Raw genomic sequence first — 20965 nt, forward strand, 5'->3', positions numbered from 1 at the left:
AGTGTTCTTCTGGGGCTTACAGTTGTTTCATCCTTTATGATGAAACTTCGTTACAAGTTATATGATTCAGAATTCAGCTTGTACATACTACTTCTGTATTTGTCCTGTTTTCTTACATAACGCATGAGACAGCCACACAATTTTGGTAAGTGATTTGTTTGATGGATTTAATTTGGCTTTCAGTCAAAGCCTTGAGAATTTCTCTATAACTCTTTGAAATGAATTCTCAAACTTACCATATATGTTAGTTTAAAGGTTTATTTAGAAATGAGATAAAGCTTGACAGCATGGAAGAGACTTTACTTTCAGAGAATTAAGATATTTTTCCTGTGATATGACCAAAGAATTAATTGTATGTTTATAAGGCAACTACTTCATAATCAATTATCTTTACTCGTTATTTAATTGACCTCAAGTTTAAGGCTCAAATAGATTCTTTGGTTGTATTTTAAGTATATTATTGAGTATGTTGTAATGAAACGAGCACTGGGCTCACATGTAACCTTGGGCAGGTTACTTGAACTTCCCTGTTTCTTAATTTGTAAAATGGAGATTGCACCTATTCATCTAATGGGGTGAGTGGACAAATGTATACATGTGGTTGAAAATGCTTTATAAATGTTATTGCTAAATACAACTATGGTTGTTATATTAGTATATTACTTTTTAGATTACCCCTTTCATTAATGAAAGGATGGGCCAATGCAGAATAGACTATTTCTTCTGTTTCATTTAGATTGTCCAAATATTGAATTTCAATAAACTAAAGCAGCATTAGTCAAAGAAACTTGGTCAGCAAATGGAAGGAAAGGGGTTGAGTCATACCTAACTTATCACATAGATCTTTTTAATAGGGACAAATATCTATGCCATTAGTTCTGGACCAATGTCTTTTCTTTTCACAATATTTTAATGCATAACTTATAGATCTCTTTTTATCAGCCAATCTGACTTTTCCAAACCCAGACTAGCATTAAGCAAGATAGAATGAGCAAAAATCAGGGAAGGTCAAATAAGCAATTAAATGATTCTCATTGGATATTAATGGCTTTTTAGACTTTTTGAAAATGATTAGTTATTAATTGTAATGCCCTTGTTGACATAGGATCAGTTTTTGTAAAATTGTGGTACATTTTTAGTGAGATTTTGAAATTTCTTTGTTGGATTATTTTCTGGCCTGTGGCGAGGCCTTATTGAGGTCTCCTTGGTGTGGTGCACTGCTGCCTCCTAGGGGGCATGGGCCCTGCTGCATGCATAGCATCCTGGCCAACCTTTAGCTGGTCCTCTGCATACCTACTGGACTTTCAAGTTCAGTATTCCCTTCATCACCCTTTCCTTAGAGCCTTTAGTGAATGGCTTCATCAGTTAAAGACTTGCAGTATGTTGGAACTCAAAGGACCTTACAGTTTTTTAAGCCCTATATTTCTCATATTACAGGTAAAATAGACTCACTTGCTGTGAAGTCACAATCATTCTGCCTGGCTTTCAACCCTCCATAATCTGGTTCCTCTTCATCCTTGGTTTTAGATCTAGTCAGAAGGCCTTGGAAACTGAACTAAACTGGGATGCAATGTTCAGGCTAAAGTATTCCCAGAAATCTCACTAGTAGTTGTGGGAGCTAGACCTGGTCACATCCCAACCTATAGCCTCTGCTCTTGGAGGCAGGGACTGTCCCTTATTTTCATGCTGCTCTAGTATTTAACATGGGTGTCATACATATAATACAGTAGGTACCCAATTACTTGTTGAATTAAAGGGATTTAAGAGACTTTCAACCCTGAGTGAAACAAGCCCTTCAATTCACACAACTATATATGTAACTTTTTTATTTTTAAAGATAATGCTGACTAAATGGACTGGGGTAGCCACTGCTGGGGTCACTTCTCTTCTGCTTCCCTAAACCAATATCCCATCCATGTGGTTAACACCTGCTACATGTCAGAGGGGATACTTAGACAACTAAACTCGGTTCCAGCTGACTCCTGCCCAGAATCCATATGGCTCTCCTAGTGTGGGGAATCTCACTGAACTGAAATCCATGGAAATGTTTGTGCTGTTTGGTTATAAAGCTTAGTTAGAACCTAGCCTAAACAGGTTTCTTTACGCTGGCTTGAGTTTGCATTCAGAAGGTGAGGGCACCCCATAGGCTCACTGACCACTCTGACTGCAAGACATGAAAATAGTAATTAAAGGTTAGTGTTCCTCCTGGAAAATTCCCTAGGAAGTAGACTCGCTATGCCCCTTGGTCCCTATTGTTTTGCTCTTTTCTCTTGGAGTTAGAAAGAAGGCATTGAATTGGTCTGAGGTCCTGAGTGAGATCAGGTAATAACTGCCCTAATTTCCTCACATTAATTTTTCAGTTCACTCCAGAATCAAAGTGCTGCTGTTGCTTTCTTTGAAAATCCTATCCTGTCCTTCATGAAGCCATTTATCTCATTCTTAGCTTCTTTGTTCCACTTAGAACCAATAAGATCAACAGTTTAAAATTTCTCGGCATAACCAAAGAACATACACGCATAGCCCGTGGACACAGACAACAGGGTGGTAAAGGCCAGGGGAAGGGAGGCGGGCGCTGGGTGGAGGTGGGCAAAGGTGTGGAAAATGGGGGATGTCTGTAATAGTATCAACAATTTAAAAAAAAGGATTTGTTTTCAAGTCATTAACATGCATCAAGACAGTCCATCCACTCATTCATTTTTATTTTTGAAGCTCTTGCTGTGTGTCAGGCCCTATTCAGGCTCTGGGGATAGAGTGGTGAGTGAGACAGATGAGGAGACCGTCCCATGGTGAACAAGGAGGAGGATGGTGAGGTGAAATGAGGTGGAAGAGATAGGGAAGAGGCTGATCATGCAGGGCCTTGTGGAGTCTAGGAGTTTGGATTCTATTCTTAGAGTAATTGGTACCACTGCAGGATTTTTAATAGCAGGCTGACATGACCTGATTTGCACTCTTCGAAATATTACTGTGGCTTGGTGGATGGAGAATAGACTTGTGAGGTCAACAGTATCAAAAAGAGGTCCATTGTGCAGGCTAGTGAAGATGTCCATGAGAAGGATGACATCTCTTGGACCATGGTGGTCTATGGTGGTAGCAGGCATGGTAAAGAGATAACCCCATGTATACTCAAGGCCATCTTTAGTACTAATGTTTGGAGGGCCTAGTAAGCCATGGTGTTAGATTTAGTCATAGATTGATTCTGTATGAATCATTAAGATAACTTATTAAGAGTATATACTTCTGGGTCCCGAATTAGTAGGTTTAGGGTGAAGTCTACGGAAAATTTTTTTTTAAGTTTTCTGAGCAAGGTCAAGAAATACTTTTATATTATTTAGTACACTCACGTAGGATAACACAGAACCATTCTCTAATACCGGCACTATAAAAAAATCCAAAGATTGCTCCACCAATTAATATTACTATTTCCTTTCCTCCCCAGATATGTTACTAATAATTCCCAAAAGTTAATCATTCAGCACAGGTTTCAAAACTCTTTCATTGCATTTATCTTTTCTGATAAAGATAGATCTCTCCTTCCATGTTCCAAGAAAACTTTGTCTTAAAATAAGAACAAATTGCATCTCTTTATTTAGAATCCTCAACTTTATGTAAAAGTTCCTCCCATCCTTACATTTTCTTCTTTAATTTTAATGCTTTCTAGATAAAAGTGCTTTCTTAGATTATCATTTTCTACCCCGGTGATTTTGTAATTCACTTCTATTAATCAGCTTCATCAACACCTGGGAACTAGGTGACCACAACCCTCTCCTGTGCTTCCGTCCTTTGGGAGGGTGCTCAGTGTACACGACTCGCACAGCACTGGCACCACAGCCTCTGTCTGCAGCAGGTGAAAAAAGTAGTCCAGGGTAGCACTTCTTTTAGAAAAGTCTTTTAAAAAGTATACCCATTTTGCCTTGATCCCCTCCACTCTTCCTCTCTAGGGCTTGGATTTTCATTTGCATTTAAGTGAAACTAGAGCCATGAAATGAATTACAGTCTGATTTGTACAAGGTAAAGAGCTTGGGTTTCAAAACCTGAAAGACCAACATTCAAAGTCTCCCATTGCCATCTGCTAGTGGTTTGATTTGGGGGAAGTCAATTTCTAATAGGCTTATTCTAGTCACCTGCTAAATGGGGATAACAGTGCCTCTCAAGGCTATTATGAGGACCCCACATAGTGAGAAGAGAGGAGTTAGCATGACACCCAGCAGGGCCTTAGTAAATATAGCCATTTTATTACCTAGCTCTTTTTATTATCTATTCCCTCTTCAGCAATTTGGCTACTAGTACCCCAAAACTAGTATGAACTGTGAGCTGTGTCCCGAGACTAAATCTTTAGATTCGGCAATTCCACAATTCCAAATCACATTCATAAACAGTGACTCTGCAGGCAAAATTAGTAACTGCTGCTCGCCTTTTGCTCTTCCTTTCTTCTAGCCAAGAATATTTTAGTCGTATAGGGTCATTTCCACTACAGTGGCTATTACATTTGCTCCCCTTTTTAGAATTTGCTAGGCCTATAATTTCTACTCCTGGAGAGATTTTTCTCTCTCATCCCTGCGTTTGATCTCACAAGAAACTGCCCCCAGAAGGCTCCTGACTGAGTGTAGCTGTCCAGGGAACCAGCTTCCTCTTCCCCCTTTGCTCCTCGCATTTCTGCTTTTCATTTGCTTCTGGTTTAGCAACTAGAAGAGGCCCCCTTCAGATCCACAAACTGAAACTCTGCTAGACTCTGTGTGTGTTTATACTCTTCCAGCTTTTCATGGTTCCCTAGACTGTGAAGGCACAGCAGACGTTCCTCACCACCAGCACCCCTCCTCATCGCCACACTAAATGTACCTGCACCCTTTGCGTGCACACATGGCGTTTTCAATGCCAGCGTAAGGAGGTGGTCCTTTCTGTACCTCTTTCTTGTTGAGAGAAGTGCTGTTGAATCTGAGGTTCTTCCTTCTCTCTCTGTCTATCACAGTCTGGACTAAAAGATCCAGATCTGCTCTGCAAGTTGATCTCATTCCCCACTCATTTTCTGATGCTTCTTTTCAAATCCTGAACCACATTTCTGTTTGCATACTAATTTTTGTCTACTGCCTGGTTTTCCCATAGTCTCTGAGTGAGTGTGAACCTTCACGTCTAGCTATTCCAGGTTGGAGCTTTAAAATTTCTTCATAGTATATAGTATTTTCAGCAAATGGTGCTAGGACAATTGGACATTTGTATACCAAAAGAAAAAAGAAAAAAAAAAAAGAGAACCTTTCACACTATTTACAAAAATGAACTCCAAGAGCACCGTAGACCTAAGTGTTTAGAGTAAAGACCATCTCATTAAGAAAATGAAAAGAGAGGGCATAGAATGGAAGAAAATATTTGTGAAACAAATATTTGATAAAAGGCTTGTATCCAAAGTATATAAAGAACTCTTACAACTTAAGACAAACAACCCAACTTAAAAAATTAAACTTACATTTATCACATGACTCTGCTATTCCATTTCTAGATACTTACCCAAGAGAAATGATAATATATGTCCTTACAAAGATTTGTACATGAATGATCACAGCAGCATTATTTATCAAAGCCCCAAGATGGAAGCAGTTCCAATGTTCATCAACTGGTGAACAGATAAACAAAATGTCGTGTGACCATCCAGTGGAATTCTAGTTGGCAATATAATGAACCAACTATTATACATGTAAGGGCAAGGATGAACCTCAGAAACATTATGCTAGTGAAAGAAGCTAGGCACAAAAGACTAGTTATGCTACAGTTCTGTTTATATGAGATTTCTAGAAAGGGCAAAAGTATGAGATAGAAAGCAGATCAGTGGTTGCCTGGGGTGGGAGCTGTGACTAACCGCGTATGGGCACAAAGGATAAAGGACGTTTGGGGGGCGGTGCAACGGAGTGTTCTGACCCTGCATTGTGCGGCCATTGCACAGCTGTGTGAGTTTACTAAAACTCAGTGAACTGTGTCCTTAAAATGGGTGATGGGTGACTTTTATGGCATGTAAGTTATACCCAGTGAAGCTGCTTTAAAAAATTCTCTGTAGTGCCTTGGTTATGACAGAGCTCTCCAGTTTCTGCTTCTCTTCACCCCAAGAAGACGATGTCTCTGTCCTTTCAGTGGTCTCTCAAGCTTTAAGGTGCATAGGAATCACATGGGGATCTAGTTAAAATGCAGATTAGAATTTAGTAGGTATGTGGTGGGGTCAGAGATTTTGCAGTTTAAGAAGCCTCAAGTTGACACCATTGCTGCTGGTCTGAGGACCACACTTTGCATGAAGGCCTTAGAGCTTGTTTATAACCCAGGCTATGTGTTAGAATCTCCTGGGGGAGCTCTTAAAATAAAATTGATGCAGACCTTCACCCAGAAGTTAAATCAGAAAGCTCTTGAGGTGAATCTGATGGGTAGTCAGGCTGAGAATCTCAGCAAAATGGGATTCTTTTTAACCATAATGATTTAATAGCTAACTTCCACTTATGTCTCCCTTACATCTCATAGATTAGCCCATAACCTAGCCCCCAAATTATGATCAGGATCTTTTGGAGTTACTAGGAGAGTAAATTAGCATGCTTTCATTACATATTTTACTGATAAAAAAATGTAACATTTTACATGCATTATTTATTCCCTACCCTGTGACTTAGGTACTTTGATTCCCTCCGTATTATAGAAAGAACGAAGTATAGAGAGGAGAAATGACTTGCTCATAATCACACAGCTAGGAAGTGGGGTGCCTGGGATTTGAAAAGAGGCAATCAGATTCCAGGGTCCCAGAGAAGCTGACACCCAGCAGTACCTGCCTCCTGTAATCTTCGTTTCTGTCAGACCTTCAGCCTCCAATTCCTAGCTGACCTTGTTACTGGAGAAATTGGGGGGTCCTCTTCCCCACTGGGTGCTGGGGGTGGGGTCCTTACAATATCTCAAGAAAAAGAATTTTCTGAGACTCACACGAGAGGATGAGTGATTTTTATTTGCATGGAATTACATCTCTGTGTTTCTGAAGTCCCATTTCCCTTAGTTAGAAGAAGTGCAGCCAGGGATTCAGTAGGGCCTGAAGCAGACCCAGTGTCCAGAGTTTCCTGTGCATGTTGGAACCGGCCCAGTTCAGCATCACGCTAGCAGCATCCATTAGTCCCTTGTGTGTGTGGGCCCACGTGGCTGTGGGCCATGTGGGCGAATACAGAAGAGCACGCACCAAGCAACAAGAGTCCCAAGAGCATAGGAGGAACCAAGAGAGCAAACTCTTTGCTTAGGGGATCGGATACCCCAAATTTAGCCTTTGCAGTGGCCATGCCCATTCTGGCCAGTGACCTGTTCCCAGATGTGACTGACAGATAAGTACCTTCCTAACATCACCCCAGCTTTACTGGGCATGCATCTGTTCTCCCGGTCCAGTCTCTTCCCCCAGAGATCTTGGGGGAATAGATCGGTGGCTCCCTGGGGAGTGTAAAGCTTTAGCTTCCTGGTAAAGCTGCCTAAATGACATGCCTATAATATTTGGCCTTCTCTTTGCTCCTTTCCTCTTATTAATAACTAGGTTAATTACAACAGTATCAATTTTATATCCTTGGAAATGGAGCTGGACTCCACCCAAATCTTCAAGGCCCTTTATTAGTCTCCAAAAAACACACCACACCTATTGTAAGAGTGTTTCTGTACTCCAAGGACTTAGTGTGGTTTTGTTGGTTTATGGGACTGTCGAAGCTGGAGGCTCCTCTGAGCTCTCTTACTCTGATTGCTTCAGCTGAAAGAGAAAGAGCCACCAAGCAATTTTTTAATACCCCTTTTTTCTTCTGTCTTAAAGTGCTAATACCTTGGACCTGAGCTTTCTTGTGTCCTTAATCCTTGGCCGAGTTCCTGAAAGATAGATATATGAAAGGCTTGATGTTAGAGTGAGATTGGACAGGGTATTTAACCAACAATTTGTTATTTAAGCTCTGTTACTCCCCCCACCCACATTTTAAAATAGAGATTGGTTTTCATTGAAGCTTCAGGCAATTTTAGTGCCTTAAATATTCTTTGTTAACATAATATTTTAGAAAGCTGAGTGTCGGAAAGGCCCATTTTTAATTTATCAGTGGCACCCTTAGTCTTAATATGCTGAGGCATACTTTACTTTTGAGGGCAAAATTAATCTTTTATCAGATGTACCATGGATGCTGTTGGTTTCGTTACTTTAGGAAAATGTGCTTGTGTTGTTTTAGAATTAATGCTACCCACATACCATTATTTTCCAATATCTATTCAGAATAGATAAGATAGAAAGTAAGAGTCACCAGTGTTAAAGCTAATGCAAAAGAAATGTAAGTTGCTGCAGTTTGAAAAACTAACAAAAGCTTTCAACTTGATTTTATCTTGACTATGAGGAAAGTGAACCTGAAATTAAGCCTGTGATAGAGAATATTTGGACATGATTACATAAACTACAACTTTGTGGAACAGTGAAGAAAATGGTAGCAAAATTATAAGAAGATCATTTTATACATGGAAAGTTTTTGGAGGTGCGGGGAGACAAAAAAAAGTTTAATCTTGCCCTTAGCTTAAATAAAAGTGGGCCACATACAAATGCCAAAGCTGTCAGTGTGACTTCCTCACAGACTGAGGCCTCGAGCTTGCACACGTCTAAGAGTCATGCAGGGGCTTGTTGAAAGTACAGATTCTCGGGCCCCACCTCTTTCACTCGATGAGTTTTTATAAAATCCTCAGGGGATTCTAACTGGTATTGCATTGGTCAGGGTTCTTCAGAGAAATAGAATGGGTATGAGTTGTGTGTGTGTATGTGTGTAAAGAGATTAGTGTAAGGAATTGACTCATGGGATTATGGACGCTAAGAAGGCCCCGAATCTGCAGTTAGTAATCTGGGGACACATGAAAGCTGGCAGTATGGTCCTTGTCTGAGTCCAAAGACATAAGAACCAGAACTGATGGTGTAAGTTCCAGTACAAGTTTGCGTCTGAAGGTAGGAAGGTAGGAGATCCATGTCCCAGGTCAAATACACACACACACGCGCACACACACACGGAGAGAGAGGGAGAAATTCTTTCTCATTCCGCCTTTTGCTCCATACAGTGGGTTGGATTAGACCCCCCCCCCCCCCGCCTTTACTCTGCCTTTTCAAATGTTAATCTCACCCCGAAGCACCCTACAGACGCACCCAGAATAACATTTACCCCAATATCTGGGCACCTCCTGGCATAGTGAGGCTGACACATAAAATGAACCATTGTACCATCCAAATCTGAAGAATCTGAAGCAGTGAGGGGCAAAACTAGATTTCTTGGAAGAAACACTTGAAGAGAGAAACCTGATAAAGAAACCATTGTTGCAATTTAGGACCCAATTACATAATTTTAATTATAAAAAATGCCCAGACTGGGCAAAGCCATAGAGACAGAAAGATGCCAGGCAGTTGGGGCAGGGGGTGGAATAGGGGAGTGTGACTGCCAGTGGGCAAGGGGGTTCTTTTTGAGGTGATGGACATATCATGAAATTTGATATTGGTGATGGTTGCACAACCTTGTGAATATACTATACTAAAAACCACTGAACTCTACCCTTTGACAAGGTGAATTTTATAGTATGTGAATTATATGTCAATAAAAAAGTATATATTGAGTTGAAGAAGTGGAGGTAGATAGTGTTGACATCTTTGAGATGTATTTTTAAAATGTTATTGGTTTTTTGTTTTTGTTTTTTTGAGAGAGAGGAAGGAAGAGGGAGAGGTAGAAACATGATGAGAATCATTGATCAGCTGCCTCCTGTATGCCCTGTCCTGGGGATCGAGCCTGTAACCTGGGCATGAGCCCTGATGGGGAATCGAACCTGGGACCTCTTGGTACATGGGTCAATGCTCAAGCCACACCAGCCAGACTTCAAAATGTTTTCTCTGAAGAAGTGGAAAAACATGGGATGTTGGAAGAGATGTGGGGTGAAGGGAGGATTTCAAAAAACCCACAAGACATATTGCAGCATGTTTGTAAACTGACTCAAATGATCTAATGGGTAGGGAAATATTAATGATGTGAGTTGGGCAGAGGGAATTTGAGGAGCCAAATCCTGAAATTCACTGGGATGCCACCTTGAATGACTTTCCTCACGTCTCTTCCGTAGGTGACAGATCAGTCAGTGAAAGCATTTGCTGAGCATTGTCCTGAACTTCAGTATGTTGGCTTCATGGGTTGTTCGGTTACTTCTAAAGGAGTCATCCACCTCACCAAGGTAGGTACCATGGCTATTTTTGCTTTGTGTTTTCACTTAGCCTTCATATCAGGGCCCTAGCAATGTTAAATGTACTTGGATGGAAATAGACCGTTACAAAAGTGTACTAGTGTTTGATAAAGTTAAAACGAGTTTAAGGCAACAATACCAAACCTGCCCTTTCTAAAATGGGCCACTTATTTATTAAAAAGGCAGCTTCCTATTTTGCTTTTTTATTGCTAATAACTATGAGATACATGCCTTAAATAAACTCATATATGTGGCAAGAATTATTTAAATGTTAGCTTAATAATGTATTGCATTTAGAAGGTAATTTGATTGTAGTTTTAACTGCTCACTTTTCATTAGGTCCTCAGAACATTTTTGCTTTTCAGAGGGGAATATGGCCAGTACATATTTTTAAGCCTAGTATCTAAGGTGAAAGAGAGGTGAATGTATATAGAAAATTAACCTTATAGCTTTCCTGTGCACCAAATATATGAAATCTCCTGTTTTAGCAAGGTGAAAATGCTTGTTCCTTTGCAATCTCTCAGTTATGTGCCATCTCTGCTGCTTTCCAGAGCTCTCAAGTAATTAGGGGTTAATTCTTATTTACATACATGTCATGAGAAAAACTGGTTACTATAAAATTTACCTGTGTATTGCCTGAAACTTGTCACTGCATGGATTTTAACTGTATAATATAGTACTTAGGAGAATGGATGAGTCTTGCCTTTTCCACTAAAAAGCTTAGTAACCTATTCAATCAGCCTTCCTTCAGTTCACTGCTGTTAGAAAACTGTGGTGTTAGTAGCACAAGGCTGAAATAATGCAGGTGAGATCCCGGGTTTGTTTGGGCTTGGCCTCTTCAGGTCTCTTTAAGTTTGCAGTTTAGTGGGAAATAGAAAAGAGCAAATGTTTACAAGTTGCCCAGGACTATGGCAATAAGGCACAGTGGATAGAAGCCTGGGCTCTGTTGTCAGGCCGGGCTTGAACCTTGGCTCTGCCACTTATTAGCTAAGCAGGCAAATAATTTTTCAGGGTATTAATAGAAGTAATATATGCAAGGTGCTTGCCTCAGTATTGAGATTGCAGTAAGTGCTAAGTAAATGTTAGTTACTAATATTAACATAAATGCTGTGATATCTAAATTGCTGAAAAATCCAAGTATTTGAGAAAAAAATAACAAATCACTGTTCAAGTCTATCTAAAACAGAGGCTGTGATTTTCCTGTGTCTTTAATGACTGGTCAGCTTTAATTGTATTTTGAGGGTCAGAACCTAAAGCCAGTGGAGAGGATAGGTAGCTTATTCTCAATTATTATTCTATCAGAACATCTCAGTATAACCATATATAACCATAATTTTTATTCATTTCTTATAACCATGCCTGAACATCTTGGTAGATGAATGTTTTTGTAGTCATATCTTTGCTGTTAATAGTGTAGAGTAGAAATGCCTTTGGACGAACAGATTGTGTACAACAAATGTAACAATGATCATATGTGGGATTTTACTATCACTAGAAATTATACTCATTAAAGACAAAACAGGACTTATTAGGTCATTAAGTCCTTCTCTGAGCATTTTGAGATGGCAAAAAATTATGGTACACTGGTACTAAAAAGACCAGAATTATTCTCTTTGACAAAATAGCAGCTACAGCAAATGTCTGTGCTGGAAGGCTCCATTTGCTGAGAAGGTTCTTAGGGTTATAGGCCAGGATTGGCGGTTTGCCCTGTCGCAGTCAGAATCTGCCTGATTGATATCAAAGCTGGTCCTCAGAGTTTTGAGGGTTGTTTCTGCTGCTCAACAAAGTCTGTGATGAGAAGACTGGTTTGTGGTGTTATATGCTTAGTTTGCTGGATTCAAGTAAAGGCAAGATAGAATTTTAAACATTCGTAGCTTTTGCAGAGCAATTTTAATTGTTTTACCTCTTGAAACCAAGGGTAGAACTCAGATTTAAATAAAATACAAAGCTTTTTAGTAAAACATTTTGTATTCTGACAAACTGTTTACATGCTAAGACATTACACAAAATGTAAATTACATTCACAGAATTTTGTAAATAAATAAATGATCCTAGAAAGTTGTGTTGCTATTATAGTCATCATGGTGTATAGTTGCTAAATAATTTATTATCACCATGGTATGCAATTTTTACATATAAAATTAGGGGGATGTCAAACACCTACTATTGAGAACTATCAGTCTATATGATTTAGGAAATCTCTGGCTCTCAGTTTGCTCATAGAGGCAAGTGCCGTAAAATCTCTGTGTCTTAGTTCCCTATCTATCAAGAGATATGCCTGGATTGGATGATTTATCTCTAGAGTTTCTTGCACACAGAATAACCTATGAATTTAAGAATCATTGACCTGGAAAGGACTGTGTGGGGGTTTCACTGAAACTAAGAAATGTGAAGCTTTTAGTAAGTTAGAAAGGAAATTTGTGACAACTTAGATTGTTAAACCATGGGTAAGAAGACTGAAGATTGGGTATAGATGGAAGAATACTGATATTCTGTTATAATGATCCTTTGGACTTAATTTCACTTTGATGTTCTCAGGCTTGGCTGGATTCTAATTTACTTTGCAATATTTATTGATGACACACCCTTAGTCTTCAGATAGATTCCACTAATACCAAACAATATTGGAATAGGGGGCCTTCCTTCTAAGCTGCTATGACTGTGTAAATGAGAGTCCAGAAATAGCTGAGACTGAATGAACACAAGTTTAGAACATAAAGTCAGATTTAGTAGACTGTTTTTGGAAACATGGAGATTCATATTGAGGGAGAAATGATGAGAACTTTTGAAGTCTTTAACAGTTGAGGGTGTGAGTGACTTGTATGTGGCAGAATTGAGTCTCCTCCATCACAGGTATGTTCAGTTTTTTGTAATGTACTTATTTGTAAATAAAATACCTCTATCTTGCCCTCTTGCTCTCCCTCCTACTTTTTAAAAACAAGTTTAGCAAATGCAAATAAATAGTTAATCCCTAGTACCTAAATACCATTCACCACCAAAGGGACTAGTAGAAACATGTCAAAAAGACACAAAAGCCAACATGTAGTGGCTCCCACTGGCCTAGACTGGGATACTTTCAGCCTCAAAAAGAAAAATGATTACAGTGGATTAAAACAAATGAAATGTATAAAAATCATGAGTTCATAGTGATATATAAAGAACAAAACACTGGATTTCTTCTTCCAGCTAAGATGTGGTAATAATGCCCAGGTTTACTCTCATACTTGAAACAACCCCCCAAACATACAAAGTATATGAAACAATGATCTTCAAGACACCGGATATCAAGGACAATGATCCCTGAGACATGGGAAACAGGAGAAGTCCTATGTTTGCCTCTGTCTAATGCATTGAAAGAATTTCTAACTTGCAGCGCAGGGCGGGGTGACCTAGGCAAAACTCAGCAGACTGTCACAGTTGAGACAGAACAGAAAATCCAGGGAGACCAAGGCAGCCAGATTTTAGAGAACAGAGCCCCAGAGTGGAGAGAACCCCATAGAGAACCCCAGGGATCTGTGGCTGACCTCCCTGTGCATCCAATCTTAAGTAACCCATGAGTAAAGAAGCAATCAAAAGAGAAATTAGAAAGTATTTTGAACTGAAGGAGAATGAACACAACACATTGGATTTATGTGATACTGCTCCAATGCTCTTTAGGAAAAATTACAGTAGTCCTGCTGCTGCCCATCTGTGGTTTTGCTTTCTTTGGTTTCAGTTACCTTCGGTCAACCATAGTCTAAAAATATTGGATGGAAAATTCCAGAAATAAACAACTCATACTTTTAAAACTTAAATGTGTTGTTCTGAGTAGTGTGATGAAGTCTCGTGCCATCCTGCTCCACCCCTCCTGGGACGTACATACAACACAATAGGATATTTTGAGAGACAGAGAGACCACATTTATATAACTTTTATTACAGTATATTATTGTAATTTTTCTATTATGTTGTTAATCTCTTGTCTAATTTATAAATTAAACTTTATTTATTTTTAACAAATTATCTTTATTGTTGAAAATATTACAGGTGTCCCCTTTTTACCCCCATTGATCCCCTCCACCCGACATCCACCCCCCCCCCCAACCCCCTCAGTCTGTTCCATGCTTCTATGTCTCTGGATCCATTTTGTTAATCAGTTTATTTTGTTTATTCCACATATAAGTGCGATCATGTGGTACTTGTCTTTTTCTAACTGGCTTATTTCACTTAGCATAATACTTTCTAGTTCCCGCCATGCTGTCCCAAAGGATAAAAGATCCTTCTTTTTTTACAGCTGCATAGTAATCTATGGTGTAAATGTCCCACAGCTTTTTTGTCCACTCATCTACTGATGAGCAATTGGGCTGTTTCCAGATCTTAGTTATTGTAAATTCGCTGCTATGAACATAGGGGTGCAAAAGTTTTTTCTGATTGTTGTTTTGTGTTTCTTAAGATATATTCCTAGAAGTGGGATCATGGGGTCAAATGGCAGGTTAATTTTTAATCTTTTGAGGAAACTCCAAACTGCTTTCCATAGTGGCTGCCCCAGTCTGCATTCCCACCAGCAGTGTACTAGGGTTCCCTTTTCTCCACACCCTTGCCAGCACTTGTTCATTGATTTGTTGGTAGACATTCTGACAAGTATGAAGTGGTACCTCATTGTGGTTTTAATTTCTGATGATTAGCAACATTGAGCATTTTTTCATATGTCTCTTAGCCATATGTATGTCCTCTTTGGAGAAGTGTCTATTCAGGTCCTTTGCCCATTTTTTAATTGGATTGTTTGTCTTCCTTTTGTTAAGTTGTATGAGTTCCTTATATATTTTGGATATTAACCCTTTATCTGATGTGTTATTGGCAAATATGTTCTCCCATACAGTGGGCTCCCTTTGTGTTTTGTTGATGGTTTCTTTTGCTGTGCAGAAGCTTTTTATTTTGATGCATTCCCATTTGTTTATTTTCTCCTTCGTTTCTCTTGCCCTAGGAGATGTGTCTATAAACATATTGTTATGAGAGATATCTGAGATTTTGCTGCCTATGTTTTCCTTTAGGATTTTTATGGTTTCATGTCTTACATTTAAGTCTTTTATCCATTTCGAATTTACTTTTGTGTATGGTGTAAGTTGGTGGTCTAGTTTCACTTCTTTGCATGTACCTGTTCAATTTTCCCAGCACCATTTATTGAAGAGACTGTCTTTACTCCATTCTATGTTCTTGCCTCCTTTGTCAAATATTAATTGACCATAATCGTGTCCGCCAATTTCTGGGTTCTCTCTTCTGTTCCACTGATCTATTTGTCTGTTCTTGCGCCAGTACCAGGCTGTTTTGAATACAGTGGCTTTGTAGTATAACTTGATATCTAGTATTGTGATTCCTCCAACTTTGTTCTTCTTTCTCAAGATTGCCGTGGCTATTTGGGGTGTTTTTTGGTTCCATATAAATTTCGAAGTGTTTGTTTTTGATCTGTGAAATACGCTATTGGCATTTTAATAGGGATTGCATTGAATTTATAGATTGCTTTGGGTAGTATGGACATTTTAATGATGTTAATTCTTCCAATCCATGAACATGGTATATTTTCCCATTTGTTTATATCTTCCTCTGTTTCTTTTTTTTCAGTGTCCTGTAGTTTTCTGAGTACAGATCTTTTACATCTTTGGTTAAGTATATTTCTAAACTTTATCATAGGCACTTATGTATGGGAAAAAACAGTATATAGGGATTGATACCATCCACAATTTCGGGCATTCTCTGGGTGTCTTGAAATGTATTCTATTCAGAGAAGGGGGGGTGGGGGCTACTGTAATAGCCCTGAGCACTCATATAAGAAAAATGATAGGTCTCAAATCAATATTAGCTCCTACCTATGGCACTTGAAAAAGATGAGTCAATTAAACTCAAAGTAAGCAAGAGGAAAGGAAAAATAGCAGAGAAAGTTAATAAAACCAAAAGCTGGTTCTTTATAAAATAAAGTTGATAAATCTCTATTCAGGCTGATTAAGGAAAAGAGAGATATAGAGAACACAAATTGCCAATATTATGACTCAGAGGAGTGACATAACTTACAGATTCTACAGATATTAAAAGTATAACAAGGAATCTTATGGACATCTTTATGCCTATAAATACTACAAATTTGATGAAATGGAATGTTTTTTTGAAAGATACAAACTACCAAACCTCACTCAAGAGAAAATAGATTATCTTAATAGCCCTATCTCTCTGAAATAAATTGCATTTGTAGTTAAAAACCTTCTCTCCAATAATACTCTAGGCCCAGATTGCTCACTGGTGAATTGTACCAAATGTTTGTTATATATTAAAAACTTCATCAGTAAGAGATATATACTTGAGTATTTACTAGTGAAATTACACAATGTTAGGTATTTAGTTTAAAATATTAAAAAGTGGATAAAAAAAGAAAAAGAGAAAAGGAGACAAAAACGACAAAATACAGATACTTGAGCTGGGTTATAGGGCAAGGGGTTCATTATACAATTCTCATTATATTTGTTTATATTTGAAAATTTCCATAAGAAAAAGCCTATAAGGGGTCAAAAAGTTTAAAATGTTACTAATGCAACATGATAAAATCATACTATTCAATATCATAATTTTTAAGAATGCATAGTTGCATGGAGAAGCTCAGGATAATAATTAATGTTAACTTAATATTAATTTAAAAATCAGTTGAACAAATAGGCTTATGGAGTCTGAAATGTCAAGTGGCAAGTTATTTTTACATGTAGTTGGAGTGCAAACCTCAGAAATGCTGTGGGTTCATGAATTTAATGCCACATATCCGTTATGAATCGCTTTATATCAGACAAGTTCAAATGATTACAGTCAGTCAGGAAGATTTTTTAAAATAACTATTAAGGAAGATCACAACAAAGTTTTTGCAAAAAGTTTATTATATGCTATATAAAAATTTTATATTTTTCGTAATTTAGTGATGTATTTTTTTAGATTGTTGAACTATTTTAAAATTGTGACTGTTAATTAATACTATTAATTTGTACTACATTAAATCTTATTGTTGCTTCAGTTATTCAGTTTATCAGCATGGACTGGGTTCTTGGGACATGGCAGGTATGGACTTGGTTGAAGATTTTTATGTCTGCTCGTTTTTATTTTTAAACAGAGTTTTTTTTTGAGGAAGGTGACAGCTAAACAAAATGACCAAGCTTCTGATATTTTCTTAGATCATAATCACATTTAAAGAACTCTTTAAAAAACCATATATTTTAAAAGTGCTTATACTTGAAAATACGAAATGTTTTCTAAAGGAAAACAAAATTGTTTTTTTTAAGTTAATTTAACATAAGTAACTGAAAGTATGTTCATTCATGCAGCTAACTCAATTTTCCTCTTCCTTTTCTTATTTATTCAGAGACTGGAAATAAAAGGTGAACGTTTTTGCTTTTTAAATTTCCACATAGCTGATAATTTAGAATTCTAAATTATTCTAAAGGAGAGGCATACTACTGATTTTGCTACTTTAGGGGTGATACTGCTGTTTAGTCAGAGATTACCATTTCATTTGTTTCTGATTAATTATAGTGGTTGAATGATATTTTGATATGTGAAAAATACATATTCTTAAATCCATTCAGCTTGTGAAATTCTGTGTAGTGAGTATAACCCAGTGAGTATCATGAAGGGGTCTGTGTTGCATGACCGTGTTCTTGGTTCTTTTTAGCCTTCTAGGAGTTAAAAGTTGAGCCAAAAATGGAGTATTGAGGATATCTGTGCCTAGTCTGGCCCATTAATTTTTTTTAAAAATGTTTGGAACAGCCAACCACTTATTGCTGTCACCAGAGCTAATGATATGACCAGTGAATGTAGGACCTTGGGCAGATCACCTGATCTCCTTGCCTCAGTTTCCTTACCTGTAAAGTGGGGGTACTGACAGCACCTACCTTCCTCTGGGGTTGTAGCGGCAAGTGCTCTGCGCATAACCAAGGAAGCAGTTGAAAAATAGAATTAATTACTGAGAAAAATGTTCATCACAGAGTATGAAAGTTCTTGTGTCTTTAGTCCTAACCCACTTATATTCTTTCATTAAAATAAAAATGTAAAATAGTTTTCATGAAAAGAAGTCTTCCTTAAAAACTTCGTGAACCTTGATTCTACCTGAGGGTCAATGCTGAATGTTAAGATTAATAACTGTCTGCTCTTTCTTTTTTTTTTCTTTCCCTGCTGACCTTTAAAGGGTTATTTAATGATTTAAGTTAACACACTGAACAACTGAAATTGTATTTTTTGATAAAAATATTAAAAAAATTTCCACATAGCAATACACAGAATCAGGGGAATACACTGTTGGTCCTTAATATTATTGCACAAATTAGTGGCTTTGTTTTTATTTTTTAAGTTAATACAGGCAATGTCTACATAAGCTGCGTCAATTTACCCATTTATTTTTTTCGTTCTCTTAAGTCAGTGATACCTGTTCAGTGAGGCTATTTTTCTTATATTTTGTAAATCTATTACTCACACTCTGGTTGTAATGTATACGTGTTTGTGCTACATTTTTATTTCTGCAGCTACTATAGCAGGGTGTGTTAATGTGACAATAGTAGAGTAAATGAATTCATCTTTCAAATGACTCAGTTTGTAGAAGTTCTAACAAGTAAAATGAACAGATGAGTTTCTTTGTTGCATTTATTTTTTGATAAAATGGTTGCTTCAGGCTTCAATATAAACATATTAGTATGAAATGAGGAAAGTTTGCAATCTTTTTTGAAAGGGCCTCTCTTGGATCTTGGCTTTATATTTTAAATATTATTTACTCTGTTTATATTATCCTCAGTTCACTCTTTGGATTTTTATTACACACTTGTTTATAAATTGTGGTTTTTGTTGCAAATATTCTTGTTAAAATGGTTTTCAATTATATTTATCTGGTCTCTTAACACATGAGGTCAGTCTTTATCCAAGAAAGGCGTTAGGAGCTGTTGCTTTCATGTTCTTTTAGAATTTCAAGTCATTCACACTGTTTTCTGACAGAAATTTTATTTAAGGATCAGTGTGAGTCTACCTTACTCATTCTTGTGGTTTATGTGTGAAAGTGATACTGGACACGGATGGGATCTCATCTCTAAATCAACAGAACAGACTATACGAATTAGGGAAACCAGATTTGAGGCTCAATGAGAATAAGTCATAATGTAACTTATGAGAAAATATACTACTGAGGGGAAAAAAGTAAGCCCTTCTCATTTATTAATTTAAAATAAACAGTTATTGAGAGTTACAGAGTTAATAGAATCTAATTAAAAAACATTCAGTTGATAACAAAACATTGACACTTATATTGACTTACTAGTTTTAAACATCTATAAAATATTTAACAGTGTTTTATTTTTTAATTGATTCAACTATCTTATTTAAGCACTATTTTCACTTGATCTGGGCAGATCAACCACAGGAAGTGCCTACCTGTGTACATATTATATATTGATTCTCACACATATTTAAACATAGTACACGCTCATACTGTGTCAATCAGTAATCAATCGAGAATCTGAGTAACCTGGTTATTCTTTACAATTTTGTTTAATGTTGTGTGAGGTTTATAATGATGATGTACAGGGACTCCTGGATACCGAATGGAAGATTATGTGTCTTTATTATAGTCATATTCTTTGAAAATAGGGAATTAATTTCCATAGTAACTCTGTTAGTCAAAGGGTAAGTTATTTATGCTATAGTAGGAGTATGTGTTCTGAAATTTTAACTTGGAGCCTCAATATTTAACCAGAATTTGGGCCTATGTGTCATTACTCATTATTTTCCATAATACTTTTTGGAAGAAAGTATGGTTCTGAGCTCCCTCTTCTGCAGACACATTGGCCTAATAGTCTGTTGACTAAAGGCAATTGAGCTCTTCACATGTTTGCTCTCCAGCCCAGAGGTATCATAGGCATTTACACAAAAGTTGTTTATCACAGAGTATTTACAAAACCTTCAGAAACACAGCTGCTTCCCCTACTGTACACTTCCTTTCAATTGATTGTATCCCAGTGGGATGATTGACCAACATCATTTTTTTCCCCCAAGAAAAAGCTTCCCACTGGAGCTTTCTCTGTTATATTCACTAGAGAAAATGATTGGTTATTATGTTTGATCAGAGGTACTTCTTCAGTTGGCTATCAATCTTGGATCTTTATAAATGGAACAATACCCCTGTGCCCGAGAAAGCAGCTCAAGTTTTGACTTTTACAGCTATCATCTGGCTCAAAGAAGAAAACAAAGTTGGTCAGCACCCTGGGTTTCTCAGGCTAGGTGCAGGAGTACTCTGGCAGTCAATTTTTCCTGTTCAGGTCCTTACAAAGAGCTCCCATTAGATTGACTACCTCTTTTTGTGGTTGGAAACTGGCTCCTCTTCCCCTTTTTCCTTTTGCTCTGTGCTGGTCCAAGGTCTGTCTGCCCTCAGGCCCTTCCTTTCCTCTGTGCCCTTCTGCATGCTCTTCGGTATCACTGGGGCTTCACTCTGCAGGTGCCATTTAGAGGGAGGCAGGAACCCAAAGAGAGGGAGGGAGAGTGAGAGTATTTCCCTCCCTCCCTCCCTGGTAGTATTGTTAGTCACAGCTTTAGCCATTCCTTGATTTCAGCCCTGGACAGATTCCCTGCCCCTCCAGATTGTATTGTGTCACGGTGGCCTGTGGCTTCCAGGATCATTGACTTCCTTTTGTCCCTGCAGCCGTGGGGTGCCTGTGGCTTCCCGCCCTTGCTAATTTTCTGGCTCACAGTGGCCT

General features: G+C 37.9%; 1 protein-coding gene across 2 annotated transcripts in view; it reads left to right on the forward strand.

Moving 5' to 3' along the window:
* Positions 1-20965, forward strand: part of FBXL17 (F-box and leucine rich repeat protein 17) — a 420460-nt gene that overhangs the window by 112878 nt on the left and 286617 nt on the right. For both annotated transcript variants that reach the window (XM_081133616.1, XM_081133617.1), the window contains one exon: positions 10108-10215. In XM_081133616.1, the coding sequence (XP_080989742.1) occupies positions 10108-10215 (108 nt within the window). The remainder of the gene's footprint in view (positions 1-10107; positions 10216-20965) is intronic.

This window comes from Miniopterus schreibersii, assembly GCF_964146895.1.
Source record: "Miniopterus schreibersii genome assembly, chromosome: 3".
Lineage (NCBI taxonomy): Eukaryota > Metazoa > Chordata > Mammalia > Chiroptera > Miniopteridae > Miniopterus > Miniopterus schreibersii.